Here is a 27,126-nt window from a genome sequence, read left to right on the forward strand (position 1 = left end):
GTCACTTATGAGTCAGCACCCTTACAGCCATATCAAATAAGATGGAAAGAGAAAAATCACTACCTTGCCCGTGCTAGTATGAGCAGAGTTGGTAGTACATTAACTTATTTTTTTCAGTAATGAAATATTTGGACTAAACCAGTAGTTATTAAATAACTGAGGCAGCTGTACTGAATGTAGTTCAGTTCCGGAGGCATAGTTCAGAACTTTATCCCAGAACAGCAGTTCCCTGAATAGTCAAGTATTTGACTTTACTATATCATCCAGAAATTTGGAATTGTCTGAATCTACTAAGCTGCAAGAGGGGCTGCAGCTAGAAAAAGCTTGGGATCTGCTGGGTAAAACATGAGTTTGTCATAATGTTTGATATAATTTGAACTTTCTCCATGTTTTCTGGGAAACCAATTTAGCTGTAATCAAACCACTGTAAGGATGTTAGCAGGTTTTCTACAGTTTAGGTTTCTGTTATTTGGGATATATTAAAGCATCGTGTTTTTCATAAGTCTTAGCATTGTTTCTTTGATCCTGTCACAAGCTTTTATGAGATTCTGTTTGCATAACTTTTCATCTCTAACATCTGGCTAATGGCCTGACTGGCAAAAAAGCAGGTTTGGTATTTACATGGCCTGTACCTTTTTATTGAATTGCAAATCTTGGTCATGAAAGAAAGGTAGGGTTTTTTTCTGAATCTGCCACTTTCTCAGTTTCTGGTAGCGGTTATCTGTGTTGCTGTATGAATAGAAATACTTCACCATGCTATTGTAACCAGTGTGCGAGTTCTTTGCTAGTATTCCTTATTTTGTGAAGCAGGATTCTCTCCCGTTGTTACCCCTCCTCCCCTCACCCTTCACTGTTTTCAGGCCTATTCCCCCCAAAGCCTCTCTTGTGTGAGAGGTTTGTTACAACACTTACCTGGCGAAGCCACTTGAAAACTGTAGTACGTTTAGAAGGTCTGGCTTGTTTTATCCAAATATGGTGCGCTCAGAAGTGTATGGTACCCTCAGAAACATATGGATGGATGCATGCATGCATGCAGCTTTTTAAATAATCAGACCGATTGCTAGAATTAAGAAATGATAATATGTGTTCTTGAACCTTGCTGGCTACTCTGCTGTAAGAGCACTCTGGGTGATGAGGATGCTATGAATTAGTCCCTGTTTAAGCCAAGAGTTTAACTCTGTGGCATGCAGTGGGCTGCCTTATGGCAGTGGTAGAGCATGAGATCCTAGAAAATCCAATGCTGATTTAGAAAAAGTGATGTTTTCTAGTATGTGGGTTGTGTCAATATCGTTAATGCAATTTTGTTGTCAGGGCGAGATTATGATGGAAATCCTGTAGATGCAGCGTGCTTTGCTTCACATAGTGATGTTACCCGTGGTGACTGTAGGCTAGCTGTCTACATGGATTCAGTAGTGCTTCTAGGTATTTGAAATATCTTTACCACTTTTAGCATTGTGTTTCCACTATTGGGAAGTTGGTTGCGTGCCATCTGGGGGGAAGAGAGAAACAACTGCGCATACAAACACGGTATTTACTGACTGTATACTCTAAAAATCAGGTTATAAACTCTTTAGCCATGCAATGACAGAAAATTAATGTCCACAGGTCTTCAGTCTCCTAGGCAATTAGAAGAATGAGAGTTATTTTAATCAGTTCATCACTAGGAAGTTTATGTGCATGTTCTGACTCCTGTTGCTTTTTGTGTTTTGGACTTTTTTAAAAAGGAAAAAGACACATGATAATTTTTCCTGTGTATTTCCTATCTGCTTTAAATTTAGACTTCTAGTCAGCTCCCATTCTTTGCACAAAACAAATCCTGATGCACCTTCCTAGCCTGCCTACACATGTCAGTGTTAAGAATGTAGGACAGGGAGGGACCACATGGGTCATTGGGTCCAATCCCAGTAAAGCCAAGCAGGAACCAGGAATTGAGAAGGGTCCACAATATATCTGCACCGTGTGCTAATCACCTTTTAACAAATTCAATGCTGCCAGTGAAATACTTAAACCTATCAGAGAGAATCAGCACTGGAAGAGTATCCAAAACTTCTGCTATACCTGGGAAGCCTTTAAGTGTGATGTCCAAACAGTGTTAAGAAATATGTGCCCTGGTCTCTGGAGGAAGACAGAAAAATTTCTGTTTGTACACAGCAACCTGACAAAGGGAAAGAACTTGCTTGTGCACCCAGAGTTAGTGACCATCTTAACTCTTAGTATACTGTGAGCAGAACCATTTTAGTCTAACAAGTGAGATGAGGTAAGGCCTTTAGAAATATCAGTAGCACCTCATGTTCTCCCTTGAGTTGAGGCTGACCTCCACAGCTTTAGGAAACAATCCTTATGAGCAAATGGTGTATCACAAAGTTTATAAATATGAGTAAATAAAGATTTAGCTGAAATACATGCGTTTTTATAATAGTGAGCCTTTTTGGTTTTGTGGTGCTGTGTTCTGGCAAAGAAGATCTAAAGGAATGAAGCTGTGGTGATGGAAGTATACCCTTTATGCTGATATCAAGAATTATGGGAATTATAAGAAACAAAACCCAATGTCAGTTAAAACTGCTTTTGTAAAGAAGCTGCTATAGAGTAGAGCATGTTCTGTCATCTTCTGCGTTCCTTGTGGAGTAAGTAGATCTCATGAAAGGAAGTGTATGCTTGTGGGAGACAAATTAACTAGGAAGCTGATGAATATTTCTGCCTCTTGTTTAGAGACTCACAGGTAGTGTATTCTGGATGGGATATCTTGTAGGAATTGGAGAGAAGAATGGGAAACAGAATGGTATCTAAAAAGGACAGATAATCAAGATGTTTCTATGTTCTGTGGTGATTTGAAGTGTATGTGTACCATTTATGTTCACCTTTCAAATTTAAAAAGTGTGTAACAGGAGTGTCAATTTATGTTTAGAAACAAAACACTGCTTTGACAAATAACTGCTGGTTTTTTTCCTCAAAATGTTAGGATCGGGGTTGATGGCCTACCTTTTACAAAACGTAGTTTTCAATATGTCAGTCACCTAAAGATTATCAGGGACTTTTGAGATATTTTTCTGGGAAGATTTCTCTGTGTGTGGCGGGAGAACGTATCAGTTCCTGTCTTCACATGTTCAGTGAAACAGAACAAGGACACTGTTGCTTTCAGTGAACTTGCAGATGGTGAATTTACTTTAAACATCCCCCCGCCCCCAAACCTACCTTTAAAAAGGACTGGACATAAATAGATGTTGGTATTTGGGCCTCTATTCATGCACTATCTAGGAATGAGGATCGATCATAATATGAACAGTTCATTTTTTGTATTTTTTCCATCTTAATTTCATTCATCCCTTTTGCTTTCTTGCTGCCAAGGCCATGAGTATTAGCATATTTTGATATGGATAAACAACCCTGAATTCTGTGGGTTCAATGCCTTGTGTTCAGCATTGGCTGGCTTGCAAACAGTTTCCAAAGTAAACTTTATTCTGTTGTTTTCTTGTGTAATAGTCATTAATTTAACACGAAAAGTAGTGAGCTTTCTTACCTTCCAGAACTAGTCAAATCTAAAAATCTACATTATAGTCCTAAGATAGATACTTCACATTTTTTATGTAAAGTAGTATAGCAACCTTAGCTTTTGTAATTGTGGTGTGCACCAGAAAGTATTAGGAATTCAGGTTTTTTTGTCTTCCTCTTGGTTGACACACCTCTAAGTTGTGAATCCTGTCTATTTTCTCATCGTACCCATTATTTGAATTGCAGGGTAAAGATATTTGTCAGGGTTTTACTGGAATATAAGCTTTTCCTGTTTTGGAATGCTATCTTTCTTTTTTTCCTTGCTTCATCCTGGAGTCCAGGTCCCATTGTATAATCTAGTTGTTCTTATTTGTGATTAACTATTAAGGTATTAATTATGAAAATGTGAACAATTGCTACCTCTGTTAGTGAAGTCTAATGTGTCTGCTACACTGCTTTATCAGATTAAGACAGCTCTTGTAAAGGCTGACTTTCTGTTGCTATTATAGAACTGACATTCAAAGCTTTCCTTGTGCAGACAGGGATTGGTGCTACAAGAAAGTTCAGTCTTCTGGGAGCTGGGTGTGTGGCTTCCATTATGCTGATGGGAGGTACTAGAGGGGTCAGTGTGCTGCAAGATGTGCTTGCCTGCGTATTTTGTGATCAGACTGCCCTATTCCTGACTATCAGGCAGTGACGCTATTAAGGAGTTGACTCCGTAAATGTTGCTGTCTGTCAGCTGGTGTCGGTCCCAAACAGCAACTGCAAAAAAGAAATTCAGAGGAAATGGTACTTGCTGAAGGCTGCAGAATTTACTCCAAAACTCTTTGTTTTAACAAACACAAGCAGGGATTTTCCTGTATTTCTGCAGTATTTTTTTCTGTATTTGGTTTGCTTACTTACCTAGAAGTAGTTGCTGTGGTATTAGAATTTGTCCTGGAGTAGGGGGACATAGGAAAGGCATCATATATTTATATGACAGAGAGATCCTCCAGAGGTTAACAGAACTTTGTGTTAATGAACCTTCAATTTTCTGTCAGCTGTAGCCAGGAATGTCTGCTTTCTGAGCCATTGGTTCACATGAAATACTAGATATAGGGGCTGAGTGTGACAGTGTTGTTAAACACATCTCATTTTATTGGATTCTTTATCCTGAAGTTGATGTTAATGTTGTCCCTCCAGAATTTCTTACATTTCTACTATGCCTGAATACAACTCTATTGAAAACCACCAGATCTTTTGACAAGACAAGTGTACCTATTCCTGCTCTCTCTCACTTTATAATTGCCTTACAAGTAAATCTGCCTGAAGTCGTGCAGATTGCATTTTACTATTCTTTCAGCATGTTAAATTCTGATGCAGGAGTTACCAGCTTACATGCTGCTTTGAATTACCATTTTCATTTATGTATGGTTCTGGATATTGCTATACTTCTTGGAGTCGTAGCTGCTTTGCTGTTTTGAAGGAGGCTTGATTTTCCATTGCTTTTCACTGGCTATGACTAGGCTGTTGTAACGAAACAGATTCATTTTAGTTGCCAAAAGTTGCACTGTAGTACATTTAAATGTTTACTGTCAGATTATAAACTTTTTTCACAGTTCATGGTGTCTAAGTGTTTTTGGACAGTTACCGGTGATCTTAGAAGACGTTTTTTCTTAGCTGACACTTCAGGCAGGATGTACTGTTATCTATCTTACCATTTTCATACAGAAAATATGTTCATAAGTGTCTTTTTGTTCAAACCTTTTTCTACAGTATTGTGTAATTCTCATCTATTCCTTTGTATGCTTCTGATAGTCCTTCTTTCAAGCTTTTTTATAATTGCTAGATAGCATTTTCAACTAGTACTAAAGCAGTTTGATCGTTTGTCTCTGTACTTGCAAAGCTGTTATGCTAATCTAGATATCTATGTGAAGTTTTTACTTTGGCTGACGTTAATTTTGGGAGATTTTTTTTTTATTTGGCTTGCAGATAAGATGCTCTTTTGAAGTTTTTGTTCTCTTAGTGAACAAGACAGTTTTGTTAGTTTTGTTTCATAAATGTAAAGATATGCAAGCTACCTTGAGGAAAAATGGTTTAGCACTGGCTTCAGTGGTTTTGGTTTTTTAAACGCTTGCAGTTTATAGTCTCTTTCTTTGTAATCTTAGGTAGGGGTTCCTGTGTTGGCAGAAAGGACCAAAGGTTTTTTGAAACCTACAGGAGAGTTTGCAAAGGAAAAGTGGTCAATACATTCACGTCACAGCTGGACAGTGTTCCTTGTGGTTACCACCATCCTTGTAAGGTTAAGGGATGATTTGTTTGTGACTAAATTTAGGGTCACAGTAGAAGAAGAAAAAAGTAACAGTGCTGCATGTTGGCCTCATGGAGATAAGAGATTGTATTTCTGAGATTCCTGGTAAAATGCTAGTGTGGGTCAGAATATTGAATAACTTTTTTGGTATGTTGCTATCTGAAAGAAATCTTGCGTGTAATTTTGCTTGGACTCCTAGACAGAAACTAGAACTCTTTATTCTTTCTGATTAATTGGTATTGTGAATGAGAAAAGACATTTCTGTCACTGCCTTCACTTTGCTGTTTTCAGATGAAAGATGTTTTTCCTAGTGTGAATTGTCTTAATATCTACTTCTGTGTATGGATTCCTAATAGCAACAAAGTGAAATGACTGGCAATAAATGCTACTAGAAAAAAAGTGGGGAAAAAAAAAAGGTCAAGATTTATCTTGTAACATGGTTGGGTTTTTTTTTTTCTTGAACCATGACAAATCTCTGTGTCAGTGAAAATACTGAAGCTGGCTTCATGGTTGGAAGGGTGTATTTAGTTAATATTTGGAATATTCACAATTTTAAAGTCTAACAATGGTGTAATGAAAGTCCTCATTTCAAGAGAAATACTAGAGGGTTACGTTTGCTTGTTTCCAAAGACTTTTTCTTTTCTTAGTCTACTGTTTTTGTTTGGCTTTGCTTTTGAAAAGTGAGTGCAGTGTAATGTGTGGCAGTGATAGCAGTGATGTTGGAGTTGTTCTCACTGAGTTTCATGTGTGCCTGCTCCGGGAATCCTTTTTCTAACCCTAATCAACAGCTAGTTCTAGCAGTTGACTTTCATACCTTGAATTATTTGATTTTTTTCTGGAGTAACAGAGGGGATAGTGCCTACCTGTGAAACAAAGCTTAGAGCCGAATTAGCACAGGGCTGGTGTTTCCACTTCAGGTGGAGGAGAGCTAACCTGCCTGCCCGCTATATTAGAAGACAGCTACTGCACAGCACCTGCTGTGGTACCAGCTCCTTTCAGCTGCCTAGGAAGCTACTTTTCTGTTGAGGACATCAGTGACTTTCATTCTTTGAAAAGCTATTAATAGTTTAACAAAACGTTAGCTAAAGCAAGGAGAAAGCAATTCCATGAATTTAAATGACACTTTTTCCATTTCAGGGGTGATTAACTCATTAGAAACTATCTAAAATCTTTTGTGCACTTCTCGTACGTTGTTAAGCACTTTGCTAGGTGATACTTCGGCATGCAACAGTAATGTACTTCTAGCAACATTTAAACTTAATGTTTTGGGGGGAAAGTGCATTAACTAAATCGCACAGGGTAAAACGTCTAATCTTTTGGTTCAAGTTAAATTCATTTAAAGCTCTTAAGTGAATGAGCGTTTGCACTGATTTACTGTGGTGAGTTTCTAGCAAATGAATTAAGTGCTGTGATTTGGATTAATTTTCAAGAGAATCCTCATGAATGCAATCTTTCATTGAATGTACTTTATGTAGTGTCTAAGAAATCGTATCTGATGTGTTTTGAGTGTTCAAGTGGTGTCATAGCAGCATTTTTAGCATTTTGGTATCTCAAACAGTGAGATTAGTCTGAAATAGCTTTTCTATTTGGAAACAGTGTTTTTCTTCCAGATCTGGGGCACAGTGTCTTGCTTATTGAAGCAACTCCAGTGGAACACTGTAGACTTTGTTACATAGTTTATATTTCTGTACTGTTTTGCATAAGGATATGTAGCTGAAATAAAAGAAATGTCTTAGCTGTGACTTGTATTAAAAAAATAAATAAATCTGTAGGTGGTGTTTTGGTAGCTAACTTCAATTATTAATGCTGCTGGCTATCTTTCCTTGGCCTATTTTCCTTTACATATGTGTTTTAAAATATTCTGCAGCAATATTGTTGCTAGCTTTGGTTGCCATTTAAAAAAAAGAGAAAGTGAGAGTGAGCACTTGAACTTCTTGAGGACTGCTCACAAAACAGTATCAGCTTCCAGAAGCTTTGTAAAATTATGCTATTGTATCTTCTATGAAATAGTGTGAAAATGAAAAAAATGCTAGCTTAGTCTGATCTTGTTTTCCATTTAAAACTTGGGGTTAAACTAAACATTTTAAAATTATTTCTCATTGTATCTTTTCCTATACTAACTTGTTTCTGAAAGGAAAAACTTTGTAACTTTTCATAGGGCTTTTACTTTTTTCTTTCTAGCCTTTTCCAGTATTTTTTGCAATATTATGTTTTGGTCTCTTCCCCTTCACCCACTTTTACTATTTCTACAATTTCTTTTGTAAATGTATTCTTCTCTTAAGCCTAATCTTTCATCTGCTTGCCCAATTATTATCTCACAAACATGCCATAGAGTTTGGAAAAATTGATTCCTAATATCTGGCAAACCTAACTTCTGAGCAAAAGGTGAAGCTAGATGAAAGCTGATGTGAAAGGAAAGATGTTGGGATATATAAGATGCTGCTGCTCTTTGGACACTATCTGGTATTCTTTCATCTAATGGGGAGAGATCAGATAAGGAATGTTTCAGTGTTCTAGTTTTGATTTCATTTGAGCCCAACAGTGACTTGAAATAGTTTACACTGGAATAATTAGGAAAAAAAAAGTGAGAACTGTAGAGCGGGAGTAGTTCTACAGTGCAATAGTTGAGCCACAAGAGTGGATTTCATCCCTGTTTCTTGCTCCCCTACTAGATCTTGACTGCTAACAGTGGTCTCAGCCCAGTCCCCCTGTACTAAAGAGTTACCTGCTAGCACTTGTAGAACGGCATGATGTTATAGTGCAAAAATAAGGAATTTTATTGCATATGCTACCAGAGTTCTTGTTTAAAGAAAAGTAGAGGGGAGGAGGAACTGCAACATGAGGATGTCATACTGTTCTGTGTTTTAAGAGGTCCCTGCTGTTGGAATGGTATTATTTAATGGAATTTACCTGAGCTGGTTAATGAGAAGTATATTTTGATTGAAATCTTTGCTTAACCTAAACAAAGATTTAAGTCACATTTAGGACTGAATGCCAGTTTGAGAGAAAATAAGAGACTGCAACCATTTTTCAGTGCAGGTGTGATTCTCTTGTTCCTCTTAACCTCGTTGGTCCCATTACTGTGTGATTGCTGTTCTTTCGGAGTTGTATCTATACTTGCTTAAGCTTTGTGGCCAGTAATGATTTCATGATTCTTCTTAGTTTTGTTTCTGACTTCTGAGTTTGAAGGAGGGCTGATTGCAACACTAAAGGGACCTGCTAGTCGATATCATGATCGGAATCATTTCAGTCCATCCTACCTTCCCATTTGCAGGATTATTTTCCCAGCAACAGGGTTTAGAAACTGTGTCCTATGGAAGCTAGCAGTACTTGAAGGAAAAAAAATACTACTGAATGGGCTTTAAATTTTGATAGTCTCTCTTACTCAGAAAGCTAACAGGTAAAGAATTAGAGCCAGTTAGAAATAGGAAAAAAAGTTAGACGATTTTTGTAGAGTTCAGGTCATGACCAACAAAATTATGGCTTGAAAATTAATGGGTTCTTTTCTTCCTTTCTCTCTTTACTGTGATAATATAACAGCAGAAAAGCAAGAATAGAAGTTCCTTTTTAAGTTTAAATACTGGGGTTTAAATAAAAGATTGCTTTTTTGTGAGTGGGAATTGAAAAGATGCTGGAGAAGTATAAAGGTAGTAGAATACACTTTCCTGGGGGACAAAGTATTTGGTGATAAACAAAGTATTTAGTATGTTACTTTTATCAATACAGATTTTAATATGTTATTCTTATTGATACAGATACGGTCCTGAGCATCATGAGCACGTGACTTCAAAGATGGACAACTGGATCTGTTACAAGTTGTGATTGGCCTTAAGCTGACTTACAACCGTTGAAGTACTTAACACGATTTCTCTCATTCCTGATTTATGCCTATCTAATTGCCTCACACCACCAGCTTAATCATGTATGGAAGTGCTCGGTCAGTTGGTAAGGTTGAGCCAAGCAACCAGAGTCCAGGGCGTTCACCAAGGCTGCCACGGTCACCACGCTTGGGCCATCGTCGAACCAACAGTACAGGAGGCAGTTCTGGGAGTAGTACTGGGGGTGGCAGTGGGAAAACCCTTTCTATGGAAAATATTCAGTCCTTAAATGCTGCCTATGCTACATCTGGCCCTATGTATCTAAGTGACCATGAGAACGTGGGTGCAGACACCCCAAAAAGCACCATGACTTTGGGCCGATCTGGGGGGCGGCTGCCTTATGGTGTTAGGATGACTGCAATGGGTAGCAGCCCTAACATTGCCAGTAGTGGAGTTGCCAGTGATACTATTGCATTTGGAGAGCACCATCTCCCTCCGGTGAGCATGGCATCCACTGTGCCTCACTCACTGCGCCAGGCCAGGGATAACACGATAATGGATCTGCAGACACAACTCAAAGAAGTATTAAGGGAAAACGATCTGCTTCGTAAGGATGTGGAGGTGAAGGAAAGCAAGCTGAGTTCTTCCATGAACAGTATCAAGACCTTCTGGAGTCCTGAGCTAAAAAAGGAGAGAGCTCTGAGGAAAGATGAAGCTTCAAAAATCACCATTTGGAAGGAACAATATAGAGTTTTGCAAGAAGAAAACCAGGTTTGTCATCTAATGTCACTGTTGTGTTAGTGTAGTAGCATGATTAAATGAGTTAAATAAACTTGCATGTCACATTTAAGCAGCTAAATTATATTGGTGCTTTTCCCAGGTAATTGGTATGAATAAGATTTATTTTCAACTTGCAAGCCTCTTTTTAAATGTCTCTAGTCAGACTTGTAAGCCACCTCTTGAGTGCTCATTTCTCCTTGTGTGTGTCATGTTTCTTTTTCCTAGGACTGATGCTAACCACTCAGTTTCTTTTTGGAAGTATTTTACCCTGTTCATAATTAATATTTCTATGGTGCTTACCTCTTGAAGCATTCTCTGAGATGCAGAATGTACTAACTGCTGACCCCAAATACAACTGAACTGTTGCTGAATGTTGACGGATTGCCAGTAAAACAAAGTTCATGTTACATCGGTCTTATTTTAGAGCTCCACTTAAAACCTGCAGACCTGCAGTTTTCACAAACAGATATAAATTGTGTTCTTGCCTACGTTTTAAGTAACGCTGTTTAATACCTGCTCATCTATTCTTTTGTCATAAGTTGTGCATATCTTGTTATGCAACTATCATAAAGCACCCTACAGTTTTTTTTTGTAGTGTTCTGGCTAGTTAGAGAATAGGCAGAAGAAGAGAGAATCTTGGGTGTCTAGTTCTTTTGTCTTGTCCCTCTTAAAAGCATCCCTAAATTAGAATAAAACTGAGAGGTTGATTAAAATTGAGGTCTCTTTGTAGTCAGCTCTACTTATTAAAAGCTTTTTTAAAATTTTCCCACCTAGACCTTATTGCTAGCTTAATTCTGAAGTAGCTACTTGTCTTTGAGTTAGCGTCCTCCTGTTTAGTTGTTTGTGGCCAAATGCGAGTTGGGCATCTCTCTGGACTCTCTGGTAAGAAACCTCACCACTCTCATGGAAAACAGGCCCAGTGTCCAACTCTAAAAGTTACCTGGAATGTAAGTCAGCTTTCACCATGACAAAATTACTTCCCCTGTTGAGTTTTTTAAATATCCAGGGAAGTTAAATGAAATAGTTTCCATAATTCAAGCATGATCATGTTCTTGAAGCTCTTAAGGTGTACTTGCTATTTTAGGCAGCGCTTTTTTTAAGATTTGCTTTAGAAGGTGGAGGGGAGAGGAAAACTGCTGGAGGGAAAAAAAAGTGCTGGTAGTACTTGACGTGTTATACTCTGCGTTCAGGTGACCTGTCTTAAATAGTAGATTCCTTTTGGTTAGTCATAATGTACTACACTGAAGTGGTCTGTGATTTTCTTTTAGCTTTTTAAAGAACTGAGTTGAAGAAAGTAAGTTGCTTTTCCTGAGTCAGTACGAAATAATTTAATGAACTTGTCATGTGGTTTTATAGCTGTATTCTTACCAAAAGGTAAATATTACAACATGGGATTTGTTAATGTGTGCGACATTTCATATTCATTTTCATATGTCTTCTTGGAGTGAAGAAAACCTAAAGTTAAATAATTTTTATTACAAAATAGGATTTCCTTAGAAGGAGTAATCCAGTGAAAATTTTAGTTATAGTGGTACGGTACCAGAATAATGAATACATGGAATATCATTCACTCAACTCTCTGATGCTTTTTGTATTTCAGCTGCAGGTAAGTACTTTAATTCTCAAATTCTTTTAATTTTTAAGTTCTGTTTTCATACTGAAGAGAATATCTTGGACTTTTTCTGAAATCAGTTTTGACATTTGAGGATGCTGTGGAAATCTTGCAAGAAAAATGCAATGACTGTATGGTTTAGAATGGATTAAGCAGTTACTAAACATGTATAGATTGGAGAACAGTGATTCCTCTATTTCACACTTTTTTTTTCCCCTCGTCTTTCCTTTATCCCCTAATTAAACATTTACAGATGTTTCCAGGCCACTGTTCTCTAGGCAATCACTATAATTACTACCACACTGGTAGAATTGTATAACTTTGGTCCAAAAAAAGAAGGGTGCAATTTAAAAGTAAAAGGGTATTATTGCAATGAGCTGTAAAAACTAAGAATGCTAATTAATAGATTATAGTTAGCTAACAGTGTGTCCTAATTAAACTCCGAATTCATTATGTCTTCTATAGCCTTTTGGAGTTGGTCACTTCAGCCCTTTATAAGGAAGATCAGTTTAATAGGATTTACTGTAATTAAACAGACTTCTCTGTTTAGACACCGAACAAGGGATTTCTCTGATCTGTTGGGGGACCAGAAAAATCTCTTCGTTACCCCTCCACCCTCCCCATAAAATGAGTTCCAGTATAATTGCAGGAACTGTTGTTTTAGACCTCAATACAAGTATTTCAGCGCATCACTTTTAATAAAGACTTCTCGCATGTGCAGAACTTGTGCTTTATTTTAAGTTTAGCTAGGGCCAAATGCATTGTTAAAAATTGACTCAACTCATGGAGCCAAGATGCTGGCTGACTCATGCCATTATCTGATAGTCATCTCAATCTCTTTGCTGTGGTCTTGGCTCTTTATTCTTCTACAGGCACTTGATTGTCCCTGATTGTATTTTTTATATTGCTGTTCTTGTCACCTCAACTTTGAATGATTGGATTTCCTCGTAGTTTTGGAAGTTGTTAAAAAATATGTGAAAACGTGAGCTCTGTTTGATTGTTACCTCAGCCTCCTGTGAAAAATGCACTGGTGTCTTTGGGTTTCCTTTCCCATTTCTTGGGAACATGTGCAAATAAATCATAATTATTGATGTATTGCTTACTGATTTCCAGGGGATCTTCTGGATTCAATAAAGATCAGAGAATGAATAGGGAGATTAAAGAGTGTGCTACCTGTCCTGAAGCAGTCACATCTCTCTTTGTTTAGTTGCCTTCTTATGGCAACAGGTAGCAGGGATATCTTGGATATAATACTGACAGTGGTTGACAGTGGTTTAGTCTTGTCAGTTGTGGTGTTTTCACTAGTTGTGGTGCAGCACAGCTGTATTCATCAGCTACTTTGAGCAAATACTACAGCTGTGGAATGTAGCATATGCTGAACTTTATTTTCATCCTTTGTTACTGATATTGAGGAGCCAGAAAATCCTTTCTTTTCATAAATGGGGAATGTCATTGTCATCTCATTTTGAAGAGCTCAAAACTAAACATGGAAAGTATTCCTGTAGTTAACATAGGTTCTTGGAAAAATACAATTTTTCAGTGCAATTTGGATTAGTTAACGAATTATACTTTGCAAGAAGCCAGAAGGAGAGTGCAAATGGTTTCTCAAAGGTTAACAAACATATGCATATCCAAGGAGGAACTGATGGAGCCAATAAACAGGAGCTTGTTTTTGGCATGGTATCTCTCTCCTCAGCATGCTTTAGTAGGAACTGTATTTTTCTGAGTTGAAAAATAATTTTTTTTAGTGTGTGTGGTTTAAAGTTTCCCTGGAAACCTCTTCATCAGAAGAGGGAAGGAAAGACAGTGAGTATTTTTTGCACTTCAATAGAAATAATTTCCCTAAAAACTGCACCATGGTGCACTATGTGGAACTCAAGAACAAAGGAACTCCTGTCAGTTGAAACTTGCTCATAACAAGGTAATTGTCCCTTAAAATAAGTAGTGCAATGCAAATTTGATGTCTAATGCCCTGCATTGAAATTTCCCACATTTGACTGATCTACGTTTAAGATCTGATTTATGTTTCAGCTGAAGTAATGTGGTACTGCTGAAAACATCTTTTTACTTTGATGTATTTCTGTGGTCTTTTTGTGGTTAGAGGCCTTGGATGTCTGAGCGAGAGAGTTTAAACAAGGAAATATTTCTGAAAGGAATTTCACCTTGCTTGGGGTAAGCACTTGAAGAACACACTATTTTATTGTGATAGAGAAATATGTTGGGTGTACTCCAGCGTTTCATCAGCGTTCTTCTCCAGAGTCAGAAGTACTCTCCATTTCATAGTAGTATGGAATGAGCATCTCGCTTTTTAAAACATAGTTGTCCATGCGTTAGCCTCTTAAATGCATTGGGTGCTGCTGTTGTGAGACTGGCTGAGCTTCTAATGAATACATTCTTCCTCTTAAAATCAGATTAATTCTTACTTCTCCATTGATTTAATTTTTGTGGGGTTTTTTTGTTTTTTTTTTTTTTTAATAATTTTTTATATATATATATATATAAAAGTTTTTATTTGTCTTAGTACTGTGTCATTCTAATACTAGCACCATTCCTGAGTTGCTTATTAGTTGATAGAATGCTAAACTTTCTCCCATTATGGATGTTTAATTGTGCAATATGCAGTTCCACAGTCATTGCTTAAAGGCATTATCTGTATCCCACAGCATTACACTTAAATAATTCTTTCAATGGCAGATGTCTGTCGGCTCTCTAGAATGCTGCTATCTTTAAGGTTCCCTCTGTCTTTCCCCAGTTGCAGCATGAAATTATGACTTAATTGTCTTTTAGAATAACTCAAAACTATCTCCTCAAGAGTGCTTGATAACTGAGGCATTTATCAAGTTGCAGCACTTTGTAGTGACTTTAAAAATTGTCATGTAATTGCCCAATAGACAGGCCTTCTGTGTTCTGTCTTTCTGCAATTCTGTAAGGAAATAAAATTAGACTTTTTGTGCTTATCTAGGTTCCCCAATGCTCCTTTTCTCCCATGTTTCCTATTGAGGTAGAATCTAATACCTTGAGTTGCTTTGAACTGTAGCATAGGCTGAACAGCTGGTCTCTACTTGATCCATTAAATGTACAAGGGGAATACTACCAACTTAAAAGCAGCTTGTAATAAAATGGGTGACGTCAGTGGTACTGTTGAACTTAGTAGTTTTAACTGTGCTTTTTGCTATTAAGCTAGGGGAGGGATTACTTTAAATTCTGCAGAACTTGAAATAGCAGACTCTTTCTGCTATAATTCTTTGTCTGCTACGTATGGAGACTGTTCAGACATACACTCCTAACTAGGGTTGCAGTGGATTATTCCACCATTCAGTATTTATATTCCTTACAAGTCTTGTCTGTGTTACTGTATTTCTCTAGAAGCCATTGTCTCTTTCGGCATTATCATAATTCTGGTGTTTGAGTTGCTAACTTTTTCCCTTAAGTGTTCTTACTTTCTAAAGTACGAACTAGGTAGCTTGAAACTCTAAGGCTCTGGTTTGGAACAGGCTTCCTTTTAGTCACTCAGTGAACAGTTAAACAATAATAGATGATAGCAATAGCACAGAGGTACTCCTACATTATAGTTCATTTAGCAGCAGCTTTGTACTGATATTACAGCTTTCTAATACCAAATCCAGTATTCTCATGTGTCTGTCTTACTCTATGCGGTACTGATTTCAGTAGAAAGGAGAGGAACACTTTGATGGAACTACCAGTCCGTGGCAAAAGGATTGAAGTTGTACTAATAATACATATGCCAGTCTTTGTGTATGCTTCCAAGGCCAAAAACTGAAATAGAGCTTTTTTTTTAACTCTTTTCAATTCGGTGATATTAGGAAGCCTTATAGACTTGAAGATGATACAGCAGAGTTGGCTGCCATAACTAAACTGTTAGGTGAAAAAAAAAAATTTTTTTTTCAGCAAAGTAGGTATCTAAGATCCTGTTAACAGTCTGTATAACACTTAGGACATTAGTAAGACGGAGAAACTTTTGTATTTAGGATAAATATATATGTGTATATTCTGAGATAAGAGCTAGAGACCAAAAGAGTTTAGAGGAGACATTTCTGTACTCTGAAAGTGATTACTGTGTTGGATAACTTACCAAGAGCAGTCATGCCAGCTATCTGAATTAGTGATTGGAGAAAGAAACATTGTGAAATGCCACTTCAGCATCAGCTGGCAGGGAAAAAGAGAATGAACTTGGTAGTGCTCTAGATATTCCAGTGTACAACTCCCTTGAATTCATTTTACGTATATACACTTGTGTTTAGTGAACACAATAAAATACCAGTGTTTTCAGTAACGGTGATTTGTGGTCTTTTTTGCTCCTCGACAGAAAATCAGATTACAATGGTTTGTCAGCAGGTAGGCCTAGCTATTTGGGATTACACTATGGTTTTTTCCCTGCATGGGTAATGGTTTGGTGTTTTTCTGTATAATTTTTGGCATAATCTGATGAACAGAGGAAAGAATGACTGCATCTACTAAATGTAGCGGATCATAATTGTATCTCCATTTTTTTATCTGAAGATAACAATTACTAGACCTTGAAAAGAAAGTCTTTTCAGCAAAACTTAGTTTCATAACCCACAAGGTCTACATAAGTATATTTTAGCATAGTATTTGCAGATTTATATTGGGTCCTCTCAGAAAGACCAGAATCGCCTTTTGTAGTGGAAAAAATACGAGGACAAAGTGTAGTTAGTTTCCTTCTGTGTTGATACCAGTTGTTATATCTAGGTGATTTGCTTAGTGCTTGCAGTAGTAGTACCTTGGACTGCGAAGCAGAAATAGGGGTTTTGGTTATATTAGCAGCTTTGCGAAGCAGGTAGCAATGATCAGTTTTTGTAAAGCTCCATTCTAACTTGGAGATCATAGCAAATCACCAACGTAACCCTTGATTTAGTGATCATTCTTTTTACTGTTGAAATGCTTTGTAACTCAATCATACCCAGTCATGTTGTGTTTTCTACTCATAACCTTGGGCTATACACCAAAAACTTCTGTACTGATTGCAAGAAATTGGGGCATACCAATATACATCATGTTTTGCAATTGCAGAGTCAGTATTTACATTTAAACCATAAAGAAGAGGAAGAATCCATGGAAGGATTCATTATCAACATCTAGATCAGTATTTGAAGAGATCTCATGATAATTTGAATTTTTGTTAGTTGACCTCCATTAAGAAAAGTTGTCTTATGGATTCACCCTAGGAAGAGACTAGATTCTTGAGAACAAAACAAAACACCCCCCCCCCCCCCCAAAAAAAACCCAAACACAAAAACCCAACCAAGACAACCAACCAAAAAAACCCTCACCCAAATCCAAACTCCCAAAAGCATAAAATCGTTGTCTTATTGCATGTGTGCTCACTGATATGAGCATGATCAGATGCCAAAATACTGGCATAGAACACCATTAAGAGTGCTTCTAGTGATCGTTGCATTAGAAATTGGAGGAGTTAAACTTATGTATAACAGTTACAGGAATAAATAACATGTGACTGGCTTCTTCAGTTTAATTTTAGCAACTTCAGTTGCTAAGTATGTAATGTACTATCATTGGTAAACCTAAGATTTTGATGGCTGTTGCATTTAAAGTGTTTATTCATCTATATACAAGCTTTTAATTTTTTTTATTTATGCACTACTACTTTTTCCTATTGTTATTTAAAAGACACAAGTGTGTGCGCAGTGGGCTGCTTTTGCCCTTGCCTTGGTAGGGGCTACTGGTCCAGGATGCCTTTGCAACAGAAAAATGTTTTAGTCCTTGCTGCTCTATGCTGCCTGCAGTTCTTGCATGGATTGTTTTTAAAATCTAATGATTGTTGTCACTATTTCGGAAAATAAATACTTTAAGCCAACAAGGGTGAGCAATTGTTTGGAGGCAGTTAGATTCCTCCAGAATTTGACTCCACAACTTCAAAAGGAATTATGTAGTTTCCTAACAATCTTGGGCAGTTCATTGCAAGCACACAAAATAAGACCAGGTCATAGGGGTGATGGCTTTTCTAATCTCGTGCATAACACAGTGACAATACACTTTTTATTGAGGGAGGGAGAAAGGGATGGAGATCAACTGTCCACAAAAAGATCTTTTTTAATGCTCTGCAAATATAACAGAGAGGTGGAGAATAAACTCTTTCTTTTTTTAAAAGCGCTTTCTTTAATGCCTGTTGCTGTATGATATCTGCATTGTTACCAGATTCTGTAGTGTGTTGCTATGCATTTCTGTTTCTACAGTGGTACCCTTTCCTGCTTCTTCCCTTCTTTTCCTCCCCTTCACATCTCTGCTCCAATGGGCTGGGGAGAGAAACAGGGAGACAGCCTGGGTTTGGAAAAACAAGCAAGTAATAAATGGTAGTCCCAAATTAACAAAGCCTCACTGGTATCTGTATCAAAGCTAAGTATGGTTGCATTTTTTCCTAGCCAATACATACTACATCATCATCATGTTCTTATGAGCAGCACTGTCAAGGAGTAGGCACTTCTCTAAATACTCTTTTGCTGTCTAAACATTTCACAGATGCAGGCCTTATACATGAGAAAGTATGCTTGACATTAAGTTTATGGATTTTTCATCCTTCTTGTAAGATGATCAGGTACCAGCTACCTTGGGTTGTTAAATTTTGAGAACAAATGGTCTTCTAATTATGTGTTGATGTGGATTCTGAAGAATACAGGGCCATGCATTTCTTCTGATACTTTCTGTCACTTGTTTCTGAGATTAAAACAAGTCAGCACATGAACTACCGCCATTCAGAGATGAAAATCTTTTTTCTTCAGGTACTTTGTACAGGATCTGATTCTTCCATAGTTGTTGATTGCTCCTGGCATTATAAAAAAAAAAGATATGCAAATCCTTCCTTTTTTAATGCAGTGTGGTGAGGCTTACATACCTTTTTCCTTTACAGGAGTCATGAAATTGTCTAAGTAATGGTCTGTTTTTTAGTGGAATCATTGTCTCATGACAAATACTTATTTCTGACTGAGGGGAGGGAAAAACTTTCTGAACATACGTTTGTGTTGTATCATGTTGTCTTTGAGGACCTGTAAGTGCAAGAATGCTCATCTCGGGCTTAACCTATTGGTAGACTTGAGTCATTTTGGACCAGGAAGAAGTCCTGACACTGAAGACAGTGGTGTGTCCTACAGTAGACCTCCTGTCTTGCTGTGAGAAAACAAAGCTTTTCTTTTTTTTTTTTTTCTATTGGCATAATTTGTTGGACTTTCCACATTTTAAGTGGATATCAGGTCTCAGATGAACAGAAACAAACTGTGAAGCAAGAAAAGTAACTTGAGATAACTAGAGCTTTCCTCATTACAGAGGAAAGATACCCACGCAGCCTATTCCAGCATCTGATCTCACAGCTGTAAGCCTCCACAAGGCTTATTCTTATGGCTATGTCTCTTTTGAGAGATGGAAGCATTTAATACTAAACATTTGATTTGCTAAAGGATTCAGGGCATCATACCAAAGCTCTTAAGCTCTTACTAGAAATGTTCCAAATGTCAAAAGCAACACAGCTCAGAAACACCAACCTGCTTGAAAAGTAAAGCTTTACTGTAGAAGATGCTAATCCTCCATAGTCAGTTCATGCCTTGGATCTGATCTAAAGAAGCAGTAGATTGATGAGAAAGTATGACCACTCTTAAAAGACAATGTCTCCTACAACCTAGGCTCCTTTCAGTGGAGCTAGATGTTATGATTGAAGGTTTCTGTATCATGTCTATGCCAGTGTACTACAAAATGACATTACTTTTTCTGCTTTTCAGGAGCTTGGAAGGTGCATCTTATGCACACAAATGGGAAGCAACTGTGAGGTTTTTCTCTTCCACATAAGAAAAAAGTGGTCTTAGTTGCACTGTAGACTTAAAAAGAATGAAGGAAGGAGTGTGTAGGATAAGATTTGCTCCTATCTCTTTTTAGGTTAGGGTTTGTTTCATGGAAATCTTATGGGACACAGGTGTTTATCTGATCCACAAGAGATCCTTCAGTTCACAGTAAGACTTAATTATTGGTCTGGATTTTGCATCAACTAAAAATCTACATAAGAAGTTCCTGAAAGTGGCTTTGGCTTCTATGGCAGGAGGTTTCAGTATTTCTTTGCTGGATGAGAGAACTACATCCATGGAGAGGACAACAAAAGCTTTAGGCTGATGATTAGTGCTAATGGGTGAAACAATGAATCCCAGAATCCTAGAAAAAGGAAATGGGCAGAAAGAACAAGCATAGTAAAAGCTTTTAATTAGATTGTTAGGAAATGCTGTGCCCTGCACTGAAGACTTAGGAAGTAACTGCCTTATTTCCCTTGATTGGACAAATGTGGGGAATCACATTGTTCAATGATTCATTATTCATCTCTGTTCAGTTTAGGAGTACAAATGATAGTGTTCTGTTTACTAGGTAGAGCATAGTTAAACACCAGAATTTCAGTGTTTTTCTGATTCTGCTGCTCAGTAATCCTGATGAGGAAGGAAAACAACTTTGGGAGAGGGCACAGGTAAAACTCTAGATAATTCTTTGTTCTGACCAAGCAATCTTTGTGTGTTTTACATTAGCATAACAAATATATGTACTTTTCTGAAATCTTCCCTTTGCGTGGGTATATATTAAAATTAACAGATGTAGTTGCCTGTGGAGATTAACGGTTTATCCAGAGTAATTGTACAAAAGGCTACAACCATGGATGTGCTTTTTTTTTTGAGGGTTGAGTGTCGTGGTTTATTTCCCAGTCTTCATCAGCCTGTATATCAGTTGAGTAAAGTCAAATTATTCTGTCTATGGAAGCTTTGATTTGGAGGACAATTTTTAAAGCTTTCTCTTTCAGCCAGTATCTGATGGGTGAGGTTTGGCCATATGGTTATGATTCTGTTAATGTGTAACCATTTTAATAGATCTGTGAGCTTAGTTACTCAAAGGAGGGACCTTTCTAAGGAAGTATAGGTATACTTTCATATGAGAAAGTAAATAGTGTGCTATGTATGTGCAGTCAACAGCATTTTTTTTATGGGTGAAGAAAAATGAAAAACTCAACCATTTTGTGATCCTCTTTGCAGAGGGTGTTCGGACCTTCTGATCACTTCACCATGTCTGGCAGGTTCCAAAGAATGGAATTATCTGCAGTAAGTTATTTGTGGGGGGGAGGGGGTGTGGAACCTGAAGAAACACCTTGCAATAAAATGACTTCATCCAAACTTTTCTTAACACTGAATTAATTTTGGTTTGAACTAGCAGATGGGTTTGACAGTAAGAAAAGTTTTAATAAGTATGCTTTGGCCATGATTCATGGGAAGCTCTGCGCACACACTTGAGCAAACAGTTGCAGTAAGTGGGGGTATTACCGTGTGTGCTCAGGTTATGATTTGTAATACTTTTTGCAGTTGTGTAACATGGTAGTGAGATCCTACTAGTAGTTCCACAATTAATCCTTTATAAGACATTCTACTTGGAAGTAGTATACCTTCTAACTACTATTACAAAACCCATCTTACTTTTTTTGAACTTTTTTGTTTTAAGTCACTAAATGTGTTTACAATTTGAGTTTAAAATTGGGCTTGTCACTTAACATGTAACAGCTGAACAGATTTGGTCATACTGCTGTTACGTTCTCTCTCTCCCATCCTCCTAGAAGTAAGATGCAAAATCCAACATTTGCCATTTGAAGAAGGTTCCAAGTTACCGTTTCTATCCAGGAAAAGCTTTTACTTTTTTTTTTTTTGCTAAGGCTGGGAATGCATTCAAGACCAGCCTTCTAAAACTGCATGCTGTGTTTTCTCAAAGCAGAATCAATTTAGTGTGTACTTATTCAGAAATTATTCCTCTCCTTCTTTCCATTTGGCTGAATCAGCTCAAATCTGTATGCCTTTAAGAAGTCTGAGATCTGTCTCTTTTTTTTGACTGTGTGAGAATTGTCATTCATTCATACTTAGCGTCACTTTTTTGTTATTTAACTGTTTACAGTGTTTCATGTCAGACTTCTTTAATCTGAAAGACTGGGAACTTGTGGAAGAAATCATTAATTCACTTTCTTTTATGCTTAATACAGTTAATGTTTCTTTGTGAACTGCTGCATGCTAGATGGTCTTTGAAGACTGATCTGGAAAAAGCAGATCTGTGCTTCACAGGTTGAACTTGTTAGCAGGTTATTTGGTGCAGTAAGACCTGATTATAGATAGTAGTTGATGCTGGGACCCCTTCATATATGCTGTATATAATTTGGCTGTTTAACTCTTGACTAGATTTATTCTGGTCTATTGAACCAAGCATTTCCCTGCACGTGTGGTTTTATGCTATCCGAAGGAGTGATACTTGATTCACATCTTTATTTCTCCATTAGGGTTTGGGGTGTGTTTGGTGTGCACCTGGAGCAGAGCTTCTGTTTTAGTTTCCTCTGATTTCTATCTAGTTCACACACACCAAAACTGTTTTGTGAAACCAACCAACACACGACAAATAGGAACTATCTGAGGATCTTCCAAACAGTGCTGCTGCTGCAAAATAGAAGGCTGTTGGGTATGTAGTCATGTTTGTACAGCTTCTAATGCTTGAGCCTCTGAAGGAGTTTACATACTGATTAATTAAACATTTCAACACTCAGGAAGGTACATGTTACTTCTGTCAATGCATGTGCATTGTAAAATGTTTCCAAGCCAGTAAATTGGGTTAGAGACAATGTGATTATTCAAAATCATGCAGTTAGTGGTTGCTGTAGTTTGAGATATTGGAGAATTTTTGTCCTGTGTGTTAACCCTTAGAAAGCAAAATCACCTCCTACTTCAAAAAGTAATTGGATATATTAAGTGCTGTGAGCTCTTCAGACATGTATTCATGAGAGCTCTATAGTATGCTTAGGTTAGGCTTGCAGTAAGATATCATTTATTTTTTGTCACCTTTTCTTGAAGGTCGTTGAGCTTCAGCTGTCCTGCACAGTTCACATATATTTCTCTGTGATTAAACAACTCTGTCAGTTAATTTTGTTAACCATCGGTGGGTGAAGGTACTAATTTTAGTAATGTACCAATAACAAGAAGGGTCAATATGCCATATAGGCTTATATGTAACTGAAATGATGAGATGAGGTTTTCCTGCTGAGCACTTTAATTTTCTGGACTTCTAATCTGTTCAATTAGAAGTTCATGAATAGCAGACTTTACTACAAAAATGCAGAAGTAATATTTTTTCCATGAAAATGGGTCATTTTAACTCAATATTTCTATATTGTCACAGCTGTTTCATTTTAAGAGGGAATATACTATATTTTTCCTAATTTTTTCTTAATTCTCATTGGATGGACACTATTTCTGCCCCTAATTTTCCATTCAGTTAGGCTTCTTTTGTTCTTTTAAGCTATGAAAATCATTGGTTTCTACTTTTTTTATTCATATTTATGTATACTACAAACAGAAATGATTTACTTGCAAAACTTTTTACCATGTGAATGATTTCTTATAAATCTTCACATTTTTGGAACGATGGGAGGCCTGGTAAAAATCCCACCTTTTAATTTATGGAAGTCACTCTCTTGGCTGAATTGGGCAACAGATATGCACACAGTAGAGTAACTAGTAAGGTCTTTTGTAATTAAAAAGGCAGAACATGACTACTTGAATTTGGTGGCTTATGATCTCTATTAATCCTAAAGTAACTGGTCGAGGTTCTGTCAGGTGTAACTGATACTTTGCATCCCTTGTATAGTAGTACATCATAAACTTGAATTACAAGTAATGAGTGACACTGTGTTAGTACTTCATCAAGTTACAAAACTGCTATTACTGCCATAAACAGATTCTGTTTCTAGGAGGAAACTTCTTCCCTTTTAACTTGTTTTAACATGTTCTGAATTAAGATTTGAGTTGTTTTCAGAACTTTTGTCTATCATATCAGGTTTTTTGTCATTAAAGGGTGCTATTAAACAGTACAACATTAAATCAAGAGAATAAGAGCTTACATAAAACATGAAGTATAAGGCATTAGAAATGTATTGTTATTAGAAGTAAATGATTGTTAATTATTAACGGTACCCTCATATGCAATACCTAAGTTGGTACTAAAATGGATGTTTTTTCATCCCAGAGTCTTTTATCTCTTAATTTGTGTTCTTTCAGGCTGGTTTCCTCTTCCTTAAGCACAGTTCCTTTCTTTTCTCCCTTCAGTGTTGGGCTGGCTGTAGGGACATGAGTAGCATAATTGTTCTTCTGTCACTTTCAAGGTTGGAATCACTTAAATTGCACAAGTTCAGTTTTGTGCAACAGGTTATGCCCTAAGGCACACACACATATGTATCCAAGTAACTCATTTAGATGGCTAACATGGAAACAAGAAGGGCCCTGTTTTTCATGGAGTTCTTATAATACCTCATGTTCAAAGCACAGTTTATGTTGCCTTGATAGTTGGAAATGATTTGTGCATCTTCTGAATGGCCAACAGTCAGGTCAACAGCAGAGTGTAGACATCATAAATTGTAGGGAAACGTTTAACCAGTTTGATAACACCTGACAGAAGCTCTCTGGAAAAAAACATATAGCTGTTGTCTTAACTGTATTTTTCCACTAATATCGGTTTTCTGCTCATTGATGCATCTTTAATTTCTGCAATAGAATTCTAGATCTGTTGGGCAGTATCAGTAGTTACTATCACTATGGGTTTCTTTCCCCTCTAGTACCCATCAGTCTCTGCACAAAATGAGGCACAGTTGGTATTGTAATAACATGAGCACATATTCAGCATATGGTGAATAAAGCAGAATCAATTCAGTATGAATCCACCAAAATATTAGGAAGTCCTGAACTTTGCACATATTTTTAATGTAGTTCTTGGATGGAGTTTGCTTTAAAAATGCTTTATTTCCACTATCATTAATCTTGCGTAACTTGTCATTGTTGTCCCCTTTTGCTGGTACTAGTTTTAGTGAGTTGAGTGAATTCTTTGGGTGAACTGGGTGTCAGGGAACACTGGTTACAGAGGATTTGGCAAAAAGGCTAATTTTCACATGACTTTGTTCCTTAAACAGCAGTGCTGAGGGAAATAAGATTAAAAGATATAACCTTAGAACTGTAAAGATATTTTTATTACTGTAAAACATGTTTTGTAATGAACTCTAGAATGCAATCAGTCTTGCTTATGCTGACACTCATGAATCATTTATTTCCTGCTCAAAATGTCTATTTGCAGAACAGAGTTTGACAGAAGTAGTAAATGAGGATTGAATTTTACTTCCAATTTTATAAACTCACTAAAAATACGCTTCAGTTTCTGAAGATTCCCATTCTTGGGCAAGTATTAAGCAAAGGAATAAAGAAGGTTTTTTTTCAAATCCTGCCTGTGGGACTCAGGGATTTCTTCAAGAACTTTTAATGTGAAATGTAGAGTAGTGTTGATCCCCTAAACAGATTACTCAATTTCTTCAGCCTTTCCACTTGGCTTCCCACGTTCTCCCACAGAATGCAAATAGAGAGATAACATATCTGAACAAAATGTTGCATCTTCCTGTGCTATGCCAATCTGCTCAGGTACTTGAGAAGATCTCCCAGGCCTCTGTGATCAGAGGCAGGATTCAAGGAGAAGAACTACCAGTGGTAAACTGAATGAGGGTTGAGTCAGGGATTACTTGAAAGAACTCGATCCATATGAGACCGCAGGATGAATCTGAGGGTGCTGAGATTGCTGTTTGATGCCACTGGAAGGCTTATTTCTATCGTCTTTAAAAGACTAAAGAAACTGGGGAGGGGTCTCAATAAACTGTGGAAAGGTAAATGTTGCACAATCTTCAAAACAGGCCAAAGAACGAGCTGTGGAGCTGGTGCTCCTCCCTTCAGTCCCCAGAGATATTGTGGGGTGAGTCCTTTTGGAACACATTTCTGTGCATGTCAATGACAGACAATGATTGGGCACAGTCAGCATGGATTTATCAAGGATAAATCATGCCTGATCTCATTGCCTTCTGTGGTAAAATGTCTGGATTTGTGGATGAGGAAGGAGTGGTAGATATAATTTACCTTGCCTTTAGTAAGGCTTTCCTCACTGTCTCCTACAGTATTCTTGTCATTCTAGTTAGAATGCTATGGTCTAAGTGGTCGGGCAGCCAGATGGGTAAAAATCTGGTTGCGTGATCAGGCCTAGAGTGTAGTGATTAATGGGTTAATCGCTACCCAGCTGCCTGTAACAAGTTGTGTCCTGTTTGACATCTTTATCAATGACCTGGATGGAGGTGACAGGGTCCACATTCATTCAGATGGCAGATGACACCAAACTAAGGGGATCAGTTGATATGCTCAAGGGCAGAGCTGCCATGCAGAGGGACCTAGTCTGCAGGAATGAGGAGGCAGGAAGCTTATGAGATTCAACAAGGATGAATGGGAATAAAGAGCCCTTTGGAAAGATAGAGGCTAGGGTCTGACTGTTTGGGGAGCTGCTCTGCAGAAAAGGATTTGGGGATCCTGGTGGACAGCAAGTTGAACATGAGCCAGGGGTGCACCCTGGCAGTGGAGAAGTTTATTGTGAAGTGATTGTCTCCTTCAGCTTGGCACTTGTTAAACCATATGTAGAATACGCTACCCAGCTTTTGGCTGCCCAATACAAAAAAGACATCGATAGGCAAGCAAGTTCCTTGGAGGGTTACAAAAGTGGTTAGTGGGCTGAAGCACAGGCCCTGTGAGAAGAGGCTGAGGGAATGGGCCTTATTTAGCTTGGAGAAGAGGAGGCTTTGGGGGGACCTAATATCAGCCTTCCCATACTATTAGGCAGTTACTGAGAAAAGGAACCAGGCTCTTTGCATGCGGCATGGTGGGAGGATGAGAAATAATGGATATAAATAGAAATTAGACGTTTTGATCGAATGTAAGAAAAACCTTGGAGGTTTTCAAGATCTGACTGTATAAAGTCCTGAGCAAGTTGGTTTAATCTCATAGATGACTGTGCCTTGAGTAGGAGGTTAAACTAGATGACCTCCTGCTGTCCTTTTCAACCTGAATTATTCTGTCATAGTTCTGTTTTGAAACACTGGTTGGCATAATGTGTTATGGTTGCTTAGGCTTCTAGCCTAAATCATGACCTAAGTTTTCCAGTTCTCTAAGCCTTGATAGTAACCCAAGATCTTTTGTTCTTCCATTAGTGACTGGGCTTCCCGTGTATGTTTAGATGCA

The 27,126-nt window shown here is 37.6% G+C and overlaps 1 protein-coding gene across 18 annotated transcripts in view; it reads left to right on the forward strand.

Moving 5' to 3' along the window:
- Nucleotides 1-27,126, forward strand: part of ERC1 (ELKS/RAB6-interacting/CAST family member 1) — a 301,837-nt gene that overhangs the window by 1,583 nt on the left and 273,128 nt on the right. For all 18 annotated transcript variants that reach the window (XM_030040612.2, XM_041129573.1, XM_030040624.2 and 15 more), the window contains exon 2: nucleotides 9,535-10,368. In XM_030040612.2, coding sequence (XP_029896472.1) covers nucleotides 9,700-10,368 — 669 coding nt within the window. In that variant the 5' untranslated portion in view covers nucleotides 9,535-9,699. The remainder of the gene's footprint in view (nucleotides 1-9,534; nucleotides 10,369-27,126) is intronic.

This window comes from Aquila chrysaetos, chromosome 17 (genome assembly GCF_900496995.4).
Source record: "Aquila chrysaetos chrysaetos chromosome 17, bAquChr1.4, whole genome shotgun sequence".
NCBI classification, from domain to species: Eukaryota; Metazoa; Chordata; class Aves; order Accipitriformes; family Accipitridae; genus Aquila; species Aquila chrysaetos.